Source organism: Melospiza melodia, chromosome 18 (assembly GCF_035770615.1).
Source record: "Melospiza melodia melodia isolate bMelMel2 chromosome 18, bMelMel2.pri, whole genome shotgun sequence".
NCBI lineage: Eukaryota > Metazoa > Chordata > Aves > Passeriformes > Passerellidae > Melospiza > Melospiza melodia.
In genome coordinates, this window is record NC_086211.1 from 10014864 (window position 1) to 10029938 (window position 15075).

Consider the following 15075-nt stretch of genomic DNA (forward strand, 5'->3'; position numbering starts at 1 on the left):
GTTGTGCTGGCAGGGGACACTCTGTGTTGCAGAGTCCTGTATAGATTTGTCTGTGTAGGATTCAAGGTCATAATGACAATTTGTTCAGGAAATTAGTGGATAGGGTAGTATAGACAATATGTACATACATTTGTATGCATGTTACATGAAGTGGCTTTGTTGGGTATAAGGCTATTTAAGGTATAAAGGTAGCAATAGCTCTTTGAGAACAAAAAACCCACCAAGACCTGAAAGTGGGTTTCAGTGGGAAAAGGTGTTCCAGGGGAGGGAATCATAATTGTCCTTATCTTTTTGTGCTTTTCTCTTAGAATGCTATATTAGTTCAGCTGTATCAAGCGACCAGCGAAGATGTGGAAATAAGAATTGCTGCTTATTATATAGCAATGAAATGTCCACATGAAGAGTTATTTAAACAAGTACAAAAGACTTTGCTGAAAGAAACATCCAGCCAAGGTCAGCCAAGCCTTGAAGTCTTATATGTTGCTAATTGATCCTTCAATGTGACATTTACTTTGCGGGTGTAATGGTACCAATCTATGTCAATTTTTATTTAATTTCAATGCTTTGTAGATAGTTTCTAAATAATTGTTTGTATGATTCTAACATTTTATATTCAAATTGTGATACTGTTAGTTTAGCAATAGTAAGGACTGACTTTTCATAGAATTAGTTCCTTCTACTGGCAACATTTCATTCACTGAAGGCTCCTGAGAAGGATGTATAGATGCTCAGTGCATTAGAAATACAAATTCATGACTGCAAATTGTATTTTGTTAAGTTGAGAAAGAATCAAGTGGCAGAAAAAAATGTTAGGATTTTCTAAAATGGTTTCACCACATTCAGTGAAGGGTACCTCTAGACTAATCCCTTGCATTTCCATCTGTCAAGAAGAAGCAAACATGAGAAGGGTCTCTGTAAGATTGTTTGCAGGCAGATGAAAGCAGGCTCTGTCGGCACTGTGTCTGGATCCTGGCCAGCTCTGCCTTGGAGCTGGGATCCATTTCCCAGGATGTTGTGTCTGGACCAGTGTCTCCTGCAGTGATTGTGAGTTCAGGCTCAGCATTGTGTTCACCTGCTGATGTGGCTTGTGGTTTGGAGGGCACTCATTCCCCTCTGTTCAGAGTTCAGATGGAGAGAAATTGCATCCACCTCCAAAATCCTGTCAAGGTGTGCCCTCAGTGACTCCTCCTGGGGACTCCATGTAGAAAATTTAATTTGTCTAATTTATGAAGGAGCTCTACAAGTCCATCCAAAATGTTGTGCGTAATAAACAATTTAATGCAGTACTCATGAATATTCTTAATTTATTTTCTTTGTCATTTGTTGATGTGACAGCTAAATAATTTATATAATAAACTTTTGAATAACGAGCGCTTTTGAAAGCATGGGGCACATGTTAGCTTTTAGTTCCACAATCAGAAAACGAAATTTGAAAAGAAGTTGTGTTGTGAAAAATGCAGTTACATCAGTATTCAGTGTCTGTGCATTGAACTAGCACTGGAGCCTAATATCTTTTATCTTCAGGAGGCAAAAAAGCCTCTATTTAGGAACTACACTCCAGAACATTTGGGAAATATTTGCCCCCCATCACACATCACATACATGGCCAAGCTGGGACTCCACAATGTCATGCAGAAATACTAATTCTTAATCACAATTGTTTAATTGTATGTGCATTTTTTTATTTAAGTTGCTGTTGCAGTAGGTGCATCAGACTGATTCTAATAATGCTGAAAATGAATGGATTCTGTTGTGATTAGGGGAATGGTGAATTAATGGTGGTATATAAAAAATAGAATTAATGGAAGCATATTAAAAAAATTGCTGTATCTGTTTTTAAGACTCCTGTGATTTTTCTCTGATTTCCACATGCTTTTCTTTGTTGAATTTTAGTGGGCTCCTTTGTTTGGAGTCATCTCACTCAGCTCCTGGAGACAGATGACCCCTTGAAGGAGCACCTTCGAGATTCTATTCCTGATGAAATCCTTAGCAAAGATTTTGACTGGGAGATGTGGAAATATTCCTCATACTCTGATGTCACGTTTCACTCAGGTATGCGCAGTTTTAGAACTTAATAATCCATATGCTACAAAGTATTAACATCCCACGTGGCTTTTCTGACCCTTTACATATTGTTCCAGAGAACTTTGATTTTTATGATTTAATATTATCCAAATATGCAAATGTAAGCTTGATTCTGCTCTGACCTTAACTGGAGCATGTGAAATGTATTTCCAGCAAACCAGATACCATACAACTTTGCCTCTTGTGAGAGAGGAGACTAAGAACCAATGAACACTTAAGATTACTTTTATGAACATCAACTTTTAATTCCTTCCTTAGTTAAATTCCTTTGCAGCCACAGGGGACGGGGATGTTTTTTCTTTGCCTAATCCTTGTGCTGTCCTTGGTATAAGAGTCAAACTAGTTCCTTTCTGTTTTACTATCTGTTCATTTGTTTTCAGTGAAAATGCTAGATGTTGTTTTTCAGAGTTACATTTTGATTTTCTGTCCATTTCCTCCAGTGCATTTATGTATCTTATGCATTATAAATACTTTCCTTTTGATGTTAGTGAGATAATACCCAGTAATATCCAGTAAATATGGAATTCCAGTAACTGGAAGTTACTTACAGTAATGCCTTTGCTGTATTAAAAAGTTAAATATTTTCACCTGTTGACAACGTTTCATTCACCATCTTCTTATTGAGTGGAGTAACAGTTTCCAAAAAATTATGAATTTTGCAAAACATGAGAACAGCTAACAGACATCTATTTTCTATTGCAGCTGGTGCAGGTGCAAATATGGAAGCATCAGTGGTCTTTTCTCCTACATCTTTTCTACCACGATCAGTCATGACAAATTTGACTGTTCACTTCATGGGACAGGCTATAAATCTCCTGGAGGCAAGTTTATGGATTTTTTTAATTGTGGGAGGTTTTTATCCCCCTTCTCAAGTGACACTTGGAATATTGAAGTACAAAGCATTTTCTGCTTTCCTATTGCAGTTCCTTTAGCAAAATGTGCTTTTCACTGCTGTAGCACTGTTGTCTCAGACTGGTGAGCCCTTTGTGTAATGGGCTTAGTCAAAATAAAAGCACTATTACTCTGCTAGTGCCAGGCACTAGGAAAGTGACTTATACTCAGCTCTTGTTGATTCAAATGAAACATCAAAGTCAGTGCTTCCTGAGACACTGCTCCCGTTTAGGATGGTAAGATTCCTTTTCTTGATGTACAGTGGGAAATGGATTGCCTTGGGTACACCATTGCTTTAAGTCAGAGGTAGATTAATTTGTACTTAGCTGAAGTCACTGTTCCAGTGCCATTGACCTTCCAGTGCTTGGCACATTTCAATGACCTGCCTGTAACCTCATCATCTTTACCTGCTGTGCCAGGTACCAATGTGCACATGAAAAAAAGAAAGTATTTAATGTAGCCTTCAGATCTCAAGTTTAAGCTTGCAAGAGAACAAAACTTTTTTTTCAGTGCTACATACCCTGGATTTATCTATGTTAGTAATTCTGTTTTAAGCAAACTTCCAAACAGAATCTTATTTCAGAGCATGAAAAGGATGCGTTATTGTTTTCCAGCCAAAATACAGTTTTTAACATGCCAAACATGTTTTACAGTTTTTTTTAACATGCCAAAATAGCAGTATCCCCTTTTGGCCCATTATGGTGTAAATGGATCTTAATACCTGAAGGAAAAAGTATTTTTATTTTCGACTGAGCTTTACATATCTAATTTTTTGGGGAAGATTTAATACTGGAATATCCAGTATTGAATGCTGAAGGAGGTAGAATGCTAAACTTTGCAGACTGTGATCTTGCCTTGAAAATCTTTTGTGTTGGTTATATCTGGTTGTATATTTGATTTTTCTGCTTTAAAACTGACCGTGGCCTATACATGTCACTGTTAGGCTTTTCACTGCTGCATGCTTTTCACTAGGTTGGTGTACGATTGGAGAATGCTGAAACTCTCATAGAGAAGGGGTTTGGGCCAAAATCTTCTACTTTCAGTGACTATTTTTTTGGAAACACCAAAGAAGGAAACCACAAATCAGAAACTCCAGTGGAGACAGCAGAAGAGGTCAAGCAGAGGAACCCGACTTTGAAGCGATACAGCCCCACTGATCATCTTGTGAGCAAGTCTGGCAAGCCAAAGCTGAGAAAAACAAACCAAAACTGTCTTGGTAGAAAATACAGTAAGATGAATGAATTAGTCAAAAAGGTAACTGAATCTGTAGATCTTGGAAAAATTAATGACATTTTCCAGTCAAACACAGGGCCCCATCTCACACTGGGCAAATGCTCTGGATTACTGTGACTCCTTTGCATAAAGCACATGTAACTTGTTCTGCTCACTTGCAGAGAACTTAACAGCTGCAGAAAATATGGAGCAGCAAAGAGCCAGATTTTAGGGTTTTTTTCAGATTGTTTTATTGTCTCAAAACAATGACACTCAGCCATGGGATTATGTTGCCTGTGTTTTGGGCTTCCTCTCATTATTTTGAGCTCTGGTCCCTTTATGCTGATGTCCTTTTGTCAATTGACTGCTGTGGCACTGTAAACAGCTGCTTGATGTTGAGTTCCTGAGTCCTGTTGTTTGCAATCTGACTTCCCAGTTTGATGTCAGATGTTACATTGACGCTTTGTGAATTTACTCATTTTTGGAGAGAGCTATGTTTTATGTACACAACAGGGAAGCTCTGAGAATTGACTTCAGTTGTTGATGTATTAGCTGGAAAAATCAGGAACTGTGATTCATTTAGTTTGTCTTAGATGATCTCTCTTCTTGGACTCATCTTCTTAGGGTTTCTTCTTAGAGAGTAAGCTCATGATATTGTGTTGCTATGGTATGGTAGAATTGTAAGGACAGAAAATGTAAAATTTTGACTTTCTAGCAGTTGATTTAGCAATCAAGGCATCCCTAATGTTGTTTTGAGATTGTATTTTTCAAAGCTTCATCTATTTATGGGTATGTATTGTAATACTTCTCCTCTGGCTGTCCTATTATGACCAATGTCCATAGTGACAGCCAGCTTGTGTGCTGTGGAGCTGAAGTGTTGCTGGAAAGAGCAGCTGCTAATCCAGGGTCTGAAGTGGCCTCCAAAGTACTTGTAAAAGGGAGCATAATGTTTCTTTACTAATAGCATAGCCTGCATTGAGGAATTGTTTATTGTGAGTTTGAAAGGAAATTATAAAACACTTCCTTTTGATTTCTTTTTTTTACCATGTCAGTTCACTGAGAGGACAGTAAGAAAGGAGGCGTTGAAATGTGAGCTAAGCATGAAAATCTTTGGAAATGAACTTAGCTTCTTAAATTGTGAAGATTTAAGAAAACAAATGAAACATTATTCCTTAAATCTGGCTGAGTTGGCTGTCAAACTTCTGAAGGTAAAAGGAACCTTTTTTCTATTTCAGAGTAAATATGTTGAGAAACTGCCTTCTGACAGATATGTTAAAGATAAAAAATATTGCTTGTTATTTCTCTAAATTGAACTCTAAAAGACACCAGTGTATAGTTGGTTTAAACAGCATTCAGTACATTAGGCCAAGATTTGTTCTGCTGTTTAATGGTTCTTACTTCTCTCATTCAAATCCATCCATGCTTAAATGCAAATTCTTTTTTTAACTAGAGTAGGACTGGTGTCTGACTCATGCCATGGCCATAGGCAGGCTTTGGGCTGCTTTCTTCTTTGTGTCCCAGATCAGCTTAGGTAAAAACACTTTTACAATAGACAGATGCAGTCAAAAGTTATATCTGACAAATTTATTGAATGCTAACTCTATTATGCAAAATAATATTCTGGGTTTTGTTTGGGTTTTGTTCACCACAGGGGCAGGAGGTCCAGTTTAATAAAAGGATGAGCTTGGCCACTGAAGAGCTGCAGTTTCCAGCAATTTCAGGCTTTCCTGTTCAGCTGGCAGTCAATGCCTCAGCAGCAATCAACATAAAAATCAAAGGGAATGCTGATTTCAAACAACAGTCCAATTTCTTTCTAAATGGATATATCAAGCCAAGGTATTAAATGCTGCAAATGTGTCCCTTTCACATGTCCCTGATGTAAAGTAGCAATTCCTGCTGTGAAAGTTTTGTGCCTATTAATTAATTAGGAGATTCCTGAAGAACAAAAGCAGTCATCATCTTTCTGTTGCTGAATGGTTGCCATGGTGTAAGGGCAGCAGTGCTTTCCTGTCCTGCCTGTCTGATTTTGAACTCTCACTGTGTTATTCCAGTACTGGTCTAAGCTGACTATTCCTCTCTGTCTCTAGATCAGACTCCTGAATTGTTGCATGCAGATGATTTTTTGCAATGTTTTACATGTGACAAGGGGATTTTTATTGGGATCAAATAATGCTCTTACAGGTTATGGATGCACAAACCAGTGGAGGATTCAACCCTGTGTTTCCTTACCTGGCTATTTTATCTTTTGTACATACTGAATAGGTTACTAAACTTTTCTAAGTGCTGTACAGAGAGAAACTTGCCCTGTGATACTCAATTCTAATTTTTCCCCTATCTTAATATTTCATGCTGAAAGCTGCATTCAAATCTCCTCCTTATGAGACACAGTAAAACTATAATTCATGTTAGAAAGTGTGTGTTGGTGTACATGCAATCTTTTCAGTTATTTCCTGAAACAAAATTAGTTCATGATTTTAATCACAGAATATACTGTGTTACAGCATTAAATGCTGTGTATTTATTGAAGAGGTTTAAATTAAGTGCTTTAAAAAGAAACTGCATTTCATGTACATGAATCTTTCAACAGTGCATTTGTTCAGCTTTCTGTCCAAATGGGAATTGTGGGGACTCTGGGACAAGCTGGCCTAAAGTGGTTAACAGGAATTAGGACATCTACTAGTCTTGATGGGGGGATCCAGGTGAAGAAAGGGAAAGAGCTCAAAGTTTTCTTGAACACTCCAGAAGAATCTATGGAGATAATTGATTTCAGGTAAGATTAAGCACAGGCATCTTCAAAAACAGTAACTATTAACTTTCTTGATTATAACTGACAATTTTGTTTAAATATTGCTGTAACTTAAGCATAATTGATTTTAAGTTATTGTTCAAAATTCTTGGTTGTAGCTCTAAACTCTACTACAGAATGGTGGATGAGACAGAGGATATAGATGTCTTCCAAGACCACACAGAGACCAGGTCTTGCACTAGGGAGGAAGGTGAGTCCAGCTATTATGTTTGTCTTAGAAAGGCATTCTGAAATATCTATAACAGATTGTTTTATTCACTAGAGTTTCTTTTTTCACATATTATTTCTTAAGTTCTACAGTGCAATGTTAATTTTTGTGTTTTCTTTGTTTGCTGTTCTAATTGAATGTTCAACTGTTGTCTTCCACTAGTATCTGAGATTATTGGCTGGCAGCTGTGTTCTGCATTGTCCTATCCTGGCCCAGCCAGTGGTTTGGTTTTCCCCCTCAGTGGACCTTTGAGAGTGGCTGTGACATTAACTAAGCAAGACAGAGGCCTGCAGCAGTATGTGGTGGAAGCTGCCTATGACCACACAGCTCAGGTACCACTGGCACGCTGGGCTCTGCCTTTAGCTGCAGTTTGCTGTTCTGGTGGATCTCAGTACTGCACATCCAACCCTCTGCATTCCAAACTCTGTGTTATTATTCATTCCATTCCCAATATATGGGAAGATATGTTGGACACAAATTGCTGATGCTGATAGGAGGTGTATACTCTTTTTATCTACTGAACAGCACACACAAACAATCTGTTGTCTCAGTGTGAGAGATTGTTTTGTAAATGGTGTGCCAAATGAATAATGTGATTATCCTTTTTTTCTTTCAGGAGAATTCATGGATCCCTAGTGAAGCTGTCTTTCACTTCTTCCTTGGGACTCCAAAGTCAGACTTGAAAAGAGATATTGGTGTTGACCTAAGTTTTAGTGTCCCACAGAAGAAATTCAGAATCCAGTTTATACAACCTAAGAAAAAAATTGAGATTGATGGTAGGTTTTTCAACTAAGAGCCTGATCATCAGCTAATATCAGTTAGGAGAACTGCATTACAATTAACTGAGAAATATCAGCGTATTTCACAGTGCTGGAACTGCATTATTATGATAACTGTCAGCTTACTGTTTTAGGTAGCAGCCATTCCCAATAGGGTTTGCATCTTGGTTAAGACTATATTTTGCACAGACAGAGGTTCAGTCCTGTTAGAGAAGAAAGCTGTTACCAGGATTGATGAATTGAAGGCTAAAGAATATGGTGCATTGTTCTAACATCTTTTACGTATGCTGATCTTGCCTTACTGTTTCAATTTGCTGTGTTCTGTTAGTTGGGAGATGAACTTAGTTGTTGCTAAATCACTGTAGTGCTGACTATGATATTGTCATCCATTATAATAAAAAATAACATTTTAATCACAGTGTACTATAGAGTTCAGAATCTACAAAACCCATTGAGGAAATATAAACTGATCAATTAATGGTAATAATATAGATAACATATTGCAGCTTCTTTGGTGTGCTGGTCAAGTGATGTTTTGTGTTGATTTATTCTACCATATCATGTATTTAAAATTTTCCACTCCGATTTTTTTTTTTTTTTTTTTTTTTTTGATCCTGGTTATTTCCAGATGGATTGCAAGGACACTTTACCAACACTGTGCAAAACTTTGTGTGCACAGTGTTCTGAGCTCCTGAAATGTCTCCACAGCACAACACAACTTACAAGTTTTAGCACAGACCTAAAGTGCATAAATCAATTCCAGAACTAAGCTGGTTTTGTTGGAGACAGCTTCTTTACCTCTTCTCAATTATTCTCCTCAGAATATATTTTCAAAATTACTAGTTTATTCTGAAGACACTTTGCAAAATGCCTTTGCAAATTCTGATCCTTTTTTTTTCTTTGAGCTGATATTTATGTTTTTAATCTCTCTGTATCTATTGTTTATAAAAAGAACAGCTATCATTTCAAATTCAGTCTTAAGAAGCATCACTGAACAGTAAAGAAAATGTAAAGAGTTTTCTTTTTCTCCAAGGGAGGATTGAGTTCTCTAAAAGTTCCCGAGTTGGACACCTGGAGCTGATAGTGGATGACCGAGATGTGTATTACATTAAGGTATGTTTGCATTTCATGAGGTCTCCTTCTAGCATGAATACTTACATAAAAGCACAGAAAAGAAAGGCAGGGAAAATACACATATTGAAAAACAGTTTTGTGAGCAATCCATCAGAGAAATTACCATTTCTTCTTATTACATATTTTTGAGATAGCCTCAGTGCTAAATTTCAACCTAAAACTCTGTGAGACTGCCAATATTTTCAGTAACACCCTATTAACTTCTGGCCTGATATTGTAACATTTGTAGTGATTCCAGTCCTAAAACCAGCAGAAGCTGAAGGAAGTAGCATCTTGCACCACTGTGACCTCTGTGTAACTGGAAAAACAAATCCATCCTTCCTCCCCATTATTTATCAATGGCAAGTTTTAGGCTTTGTGGGATGTGGAAGGTTTATTGTTATATATATATAAAAACATGTATTTTCTTCCTCCTCTCATCTCATTTCTGAAACACCCAAGTCTATACTATTGCTTTCTTAAAACTTCACTTATGTTGTTGAGCAGCTTGGGGTTTGCTTTTTGATTTGTTTGTTTGTTCTAGGGAATGGCAGATTTGCAGATGCTGAGTGGAGAGCAGAGATACATGACCCAGCTGGAGGTAAAGCTGATAAAGCAAAGCAGTCCTATCATTTTGTCAGGAAACATCACTAAACAGCTTGGCAAGAAGATAGCTTTTTCAGTATCTCTGAATAATTTGTTGAAGGATGCTGCCTTTCTTTCAGGTTAGAGGACAGTAAGTATTTGCCATATAAATGCAAGTTCTGCAGCTGTTATTTGTTAGAGTTGCATGGTTTTGGACATTTATTCCTTAAATTTCTTTCAAGTCCATAAGGACTCCTTTTTAAAATTACTATCCTGCATAAATTAATACAAATATATATATTTCAGAATAAAAGAAATTTTAAAATAAGTCTGTTTTGAATTACTGTTGGAAAGGGTAGAGGAAATAAGATGAAAGGAATTACTTGATAAAAACATGCCAAAAAATAACAGCTGTTTTTCACTTTTGTTAGTACAAAACAGTGCAGAGACACATATTTGTAGCTGAATGTCTCGTAAGACTTGCTGTTCTAAAAATCTTGAAGACTTTTCTTCTCATAAATAAGCTAAGAGGAAAATACAAGAGAAAGTATCAGAAAGAGAGCCTTAATATTTGTATAACATCAATACATTAAAATTAAGATAATAGAGTGAAATAAACCAGTAATTTATGTCTAAAGCTCTCATTTTTGACTGAAATGTCATAGGGTTATGTAGTACTTTCAAACAGAACTAAGAAATGCAGAAGGCAGATTGTTTTTTGGTGGATGACCTTTTGGTGAAGTTTTCATCCTTAGCTTTCACATGGATTGCCAGTGACTGTATCCAAGCCAGTTCTGGTCTGATTTCAAACTCCCAGCACCTGAAAACTTGGCTGCACCAGCTGTGCTGCTGCAAAGCCACAGGCTTGCTCTGACTTTATTGGAGGTGAACATCCACATGTTCACACGTTAGGGCTTAGTTAATTAAAAGATCTGTCTATCTGAATTTATTTCCTTTGAGAAGCAGCTTTGGCTGCATGCATTTCAATAAGCTTGAAGCAGGTTGTGAGAAGTGTGGTCTGCAGGCTGTCTGTGGAGATGGAGAAAGACACTTTCTGAACATCCAGCTCTGTCTTTTTATCTCTTCACTGCACAGGGAGTTCATAATGGTGGAGAGACTGAATGCCCTTTTGGTTTCCCCACTGTAGTATTCCTTTAACTAGCTGAAGTAACTTCAAGTTCTATCACTGCATAATCATTTCTCTTCTTTCTATAGGACTTCTGGAGAAAAAGGTTGATGATAAGCAGAGACAATACTCGTTGGAAGGGGAGACTCACCTGCCAGGTGTTCTTGGAGTTCATGCCATTGCTCTTCTCCAGCAGCGTGAGGGATTGTGGTCTCATGGTCTGCAGATTAAATATGGACTCCTAGGTACACTGAAAAACAGGGAAAGTAAAAGTATTCTGTATTACTCATTTTTCCTACAAGATTTGCCTCTGTTAGAGCACAGTAGAAAGATTTCAGTTAATTTTTAAACTGTGATCTGAAACTTGGGGATGAGTTTCTGTTTCAGTTGGATATACTTTACTCTTTGAGTCTGCATATAAAACCAGTTTTTTTTAAAATGGGCTTTTCACAAGCATTATCCATCATTAGATTAAAAATCACTTTTTCAATGGGAATTGCTCCTAATTATTTTATGTTTTCAGATGATTGCATGTATGCACTCAATAATATGAGGGGTGGTTTCTAGGAAGCAGCTGGTTTTGCTCCCCTGGTTGCAATATAGGAATTGTGTTAATTTTGTGGGACAAAGCAGGTGAACATCAGTGCAGTTATATCAAAGTATTGAATGCTTGTAGTAGCTAATCAACTAATTGTTACAGGGGGGTTGTTTATGTTAACTCTGTTGCACCTTCAGAGAGTATGTAGCAATATGAGTAATAAAGTTTTCTTAAACCTACACAGACATGGCCCCATAATTTTGCTAAAAAATGGCATGCTGATCACAGCATTTTATAAACAGCAAAGAAAACATACCTGGACACTTAAACACTACCTTAAGATGCCTGGCTGTAGCTATGTAATTGTGCAGTTAGATACTTGGAGCATAGTTACACTTCAGTTTAAACCTAGTTTGACAGCTATTCCACCTGAAGTATTCAGCAAATACTTCCTTGCAGAAGTACTGGATTTTTCATTTTAAAAAGTATTCCTAGTTATTAGTTGGAGCTTCAAATTCAGTATTGTAATTTTCTTCTCAGTGTCCAGAAAGGCTGGAAGTTTTTTGGTTTTTTTTTAAAGATGAAATGTCATGTAATGTCATGGTGTTGGGAGCTAGGTGGTAACAGAAAATCATCAGATATTGTGTGATACCAAGAAAGCTGCAAAGTTTGATTGTGATTAGTTTGTAGTTCTTTTACTTCAACCAGGTAAAATTCTGTTTAAGTAATGAAGTTTGTGCATTTATAAGATAAATCAACAAGGATATAATTGTAAAAATAAACAAATCTCACTTTGATGTTCTGAAAAGTAGAACTCTTGAAGCCAGTGCCAGATTTATACTATAAACATTTTGAAAGATTAATTCTGATTTACTTGAATAAGTAACTTTGTGATTTAACTTGAGCAGGAGAGGCAAAAACCCCTTGCCACGAGTGCAGCACGCAGCAGAAAGTTCAAGTGGAGACGGGTGCACGGGGCTTCTACAGCCTGGAGCTGGCCCATGAGTTTCACTGTGTGCAGGCTCCCTCCTACAGCCACCAGGTGGGTGCTGAGCCAGGCACCAGGTGTGCTGGGCACCCCTGTGGCACCTGTACTCGGGGCTCTCAACATGAGCAAGAGATCACAGCAAAAAGGCAATGCCCTCTTCTTTAGGTTCACCTGAAACATGAAGTGACTGCATCTTGGATTTCCTCCCAGATGGAAGTGAACTATGGGAAACATTGGGATGAAGTAAACAACAAGAAAAAAGTGCTGATCAGCCAAGCCTTTAAGAACAGTTCCAGTTCATCTGTAGTCAGCTATTTCATGGAGGTAATAGTGATGGTTGAAAAGTAAGACCTTCACTTCAAATATTTAACAGACAGACTAATAATAAATTTTGTATTTTTTTTATTACAACCTTTTTTTTTTTAAAGTATGATGTGTACTAATAATATAAGACAAGTACCCAGACTTAATAATTTTGAGCTTGGTGAGGTCTTAGCTAAGAGACACTGAATCTCTGACATTTGCTAGAAGATAAATTTTGCAAATACTGGAAAAGTTGGGGTGTAATTTGCTCTGAGGTTTTTGCATTATTAACTCATATAAAATTATTGTAGAGATTTATGAAAGCTGCTTTGGTGACACAATGTGGAAGGAGGGCACAGGTTATAACAACTCAGAATATTACAGCATTTTTCTTTTTGACTCTCCTGTAGTTGTAACGAACGCATATTAAAGAAACTTCAGTCTATTATTGGTGAGCATGCATGAAAATCTATAGAGTGAATGGCAAATGTGCAAAGGCAGAAGCTGTGACCTTCCTGCTTCTGTGTGTGTAATTTACACAGCCCTGAGAATGGGATGTTGTTTTTGTTTAAAGTTGCTTCACTTCTTTTCCAGTTTACCATGCAAGTCCTGGAAAAACAGATGAATTATAGAATCCAGCTGCAGCACTTGCACACCTCTCAGGTGTATTTGCAGAGCAGCACCAACTTTGAGGTGCAGTATAATGACCATGTGCCATTTGTGGCTGGGCTGCAGTGGAAGGATGCGTCCAGAAATGGCCTGAAGAAGTGGGAAGGTGAAGTACCACAAACCATTTCCAGTCTGTGATTAGAAAAGCAGGCATTGGAAGCTGCTGCCAGGTTTTTCTGAGCAGTTTTGTGTGAGTGCAACAGAATGATAAAGATGTTTGTTGGAAGAGAGAGACCCTGGAGATTGTCCAGCCCACCTTCCTGCTCCAGTTAGGGCTGTTTCTAGTAGTAGATCACATCTGCTGTGGCTTTGTCCAGCTGAGTTTTCAAAATCTCCAACCTACCACAGCCTGGCTGGCCTCTTCCAGCAGTTCCATTTACACAAGTGAAGGACATTAATTTCATTATATCCAACCCAGAGATTTTAGCAATTCCAAGAGAAAAGGTTGATAGTAGCATTTTAGCTTCATTCTGGAACCCCTGGATCTTATCAGCCTTGAAGTGGAGTTAGAATCCAGGTAACCTGAAATCTCATATTTGTGTCAGCTTTAATGTATGTCCCTTGCAGGTGGGTTCAGTATAGACACCCCATGGCTCTACCTGTACACAGCTCACAAACTGCACCAGCCTCAGCATTCTGCTTATTTACTGACATCCCAGCTGACAGCTGCAAGAGCTCTCTCCATTAAAGACCTTATACTGGAACTATTCTATAAAGATCAAGGCAATGAGAAGGAAGGAAAAGTTCACATTTACACACCAGCTACCACATACCTGCAGGTGGGTGACATGGTGCTTTGCAGGGTGTATGGCTTTGGGGACAGGGACAGTGCTATCACTGTGCCCTGACTCTGTGGTTTCTAAGCTTCCTCCTCATTTATTTTAGACTGTGATATGCATAGAGGTTTAAAACTAATTTAATCATAGTTGCTGTTCATTAGGCAATGTGGTAGACTTCTGTCACTATGCAATTTAACTTATGTTTATGATTAGGATGTTCCTTTATCAGCTTTTCCTCCTTAGGTCACTACTGCCTCAGGCACAGTCATGGAGAAATGTGAGAAACATTCTTGAATGAGAAAAAAGTGTTCATCAACTATTTAGCTTTTTGTCTCTCTCTTGTTTGGAGGAGATAAAATAAACTTTGAACTCTGTATGGTAATTTGGGGTATTTTGATAATGGAAAAGATGGCACACATTTCTAATAGTTCTTGTAAGTGATCTGTGCTGTGCTGCTGCACAATGGAATGCTGTCTGTTCTGGCTCAGCCAGACTAATGTCTTTGTTTTTCAGGCATCCACAGTTAATCATCTTGGGAGGAATGTTCTGCATAGCTATAGTGAAATGGTCTCTCTGTGGAATCAGCTTGTAAAGAATGAGATTCATTTGGAGAATAATGAACGAGCCAAACTTCTCTGCTTTAAGATAAAGAGTACAAAACAGGAATTTAACTTCACAGCCAGCTATCAGAATCTGCCAACGGTGAGAAAGAGAAACAAAAGCAATTTTTTTTGACTCAGCACTCTCTTCCTGAAAGATGTTATTGCTAGTGTTGAAACTTAAACCCTTCCAGTAATGCATTTATTTCTGTCTGTTTTGACAGGCTGCAGTGTAAATCTAGGTTCAAAAAGAAAACAAAAACTTGTGTGGCATAGTCTGGGGTACTTCTCACCTATTAGAGAGCCCAGTCAGGGAGGAGGGGGTGAAGAGAGACAGCGTGACTAGAAAGAGAGCTGGAGATGTGGTTACTCTCAACTTGAGGAAGATGTATGA

The 15075-nt window shown here is 37.8% G+C and overlaps 1 protein-coding gene across 1 annotated transcript in view; it reads left to right on the plus strand.

Moving 5' to 3' along the window:
- Positions 1-15075, plus strand: part of LOC134426445 (uncharacterized) — a 72112-nt gene that overhangs the window by 18018 nt on the left and 39019 nt on the right. The window contains exons 14-30 of the mRNA XM_063171454.1: positions 309-453; positions 1894-2052; positions 2788-2906; positions 3949-4230; positions 5241-5396; positions 5840-6024; positions 6776-6958; positions 7093-7184; positions 7365-7534; positions 7819-7978; positions 9015-9094; positions 9639-9819; positions 10895-11050; positions 12252-12385; positions 12497-12655; positions 13229-13409; positions 13871-14082. Of these exons, the coding sequence (XP_063027524.1) occupies positions 309-453; positions 1894-2052; positions 2788-2906; positions 3949-4230; positions 5241-5396; positions 5840-6024; positions 6776-6958; positions 7093-7184; positions 7365-7534; positions 7819-7978; positions 9015-9094; positions 9639-9819; positions 10895-11050; positions 12252-12385; positions 12497-12655; positions 13229-13409; positions 13871-14082 (2754 nt within the window). The remainder of the gene's footprint in view (positions 1-308; positions 454-1893; positions 2053-2787; positions 2907-3948; positions 4231-5240; positions 5397-5839; positions 6025-6775; positions 6959-7092; positions 7185-7364; positions 7535-7818; positions 7979-9014; positions 9095-9638; positions 9820-10894; positions 11051-12251; positions 12386-12496; positions 12656-13228; positions 13410-13870; positions 14083-15075) is intronic.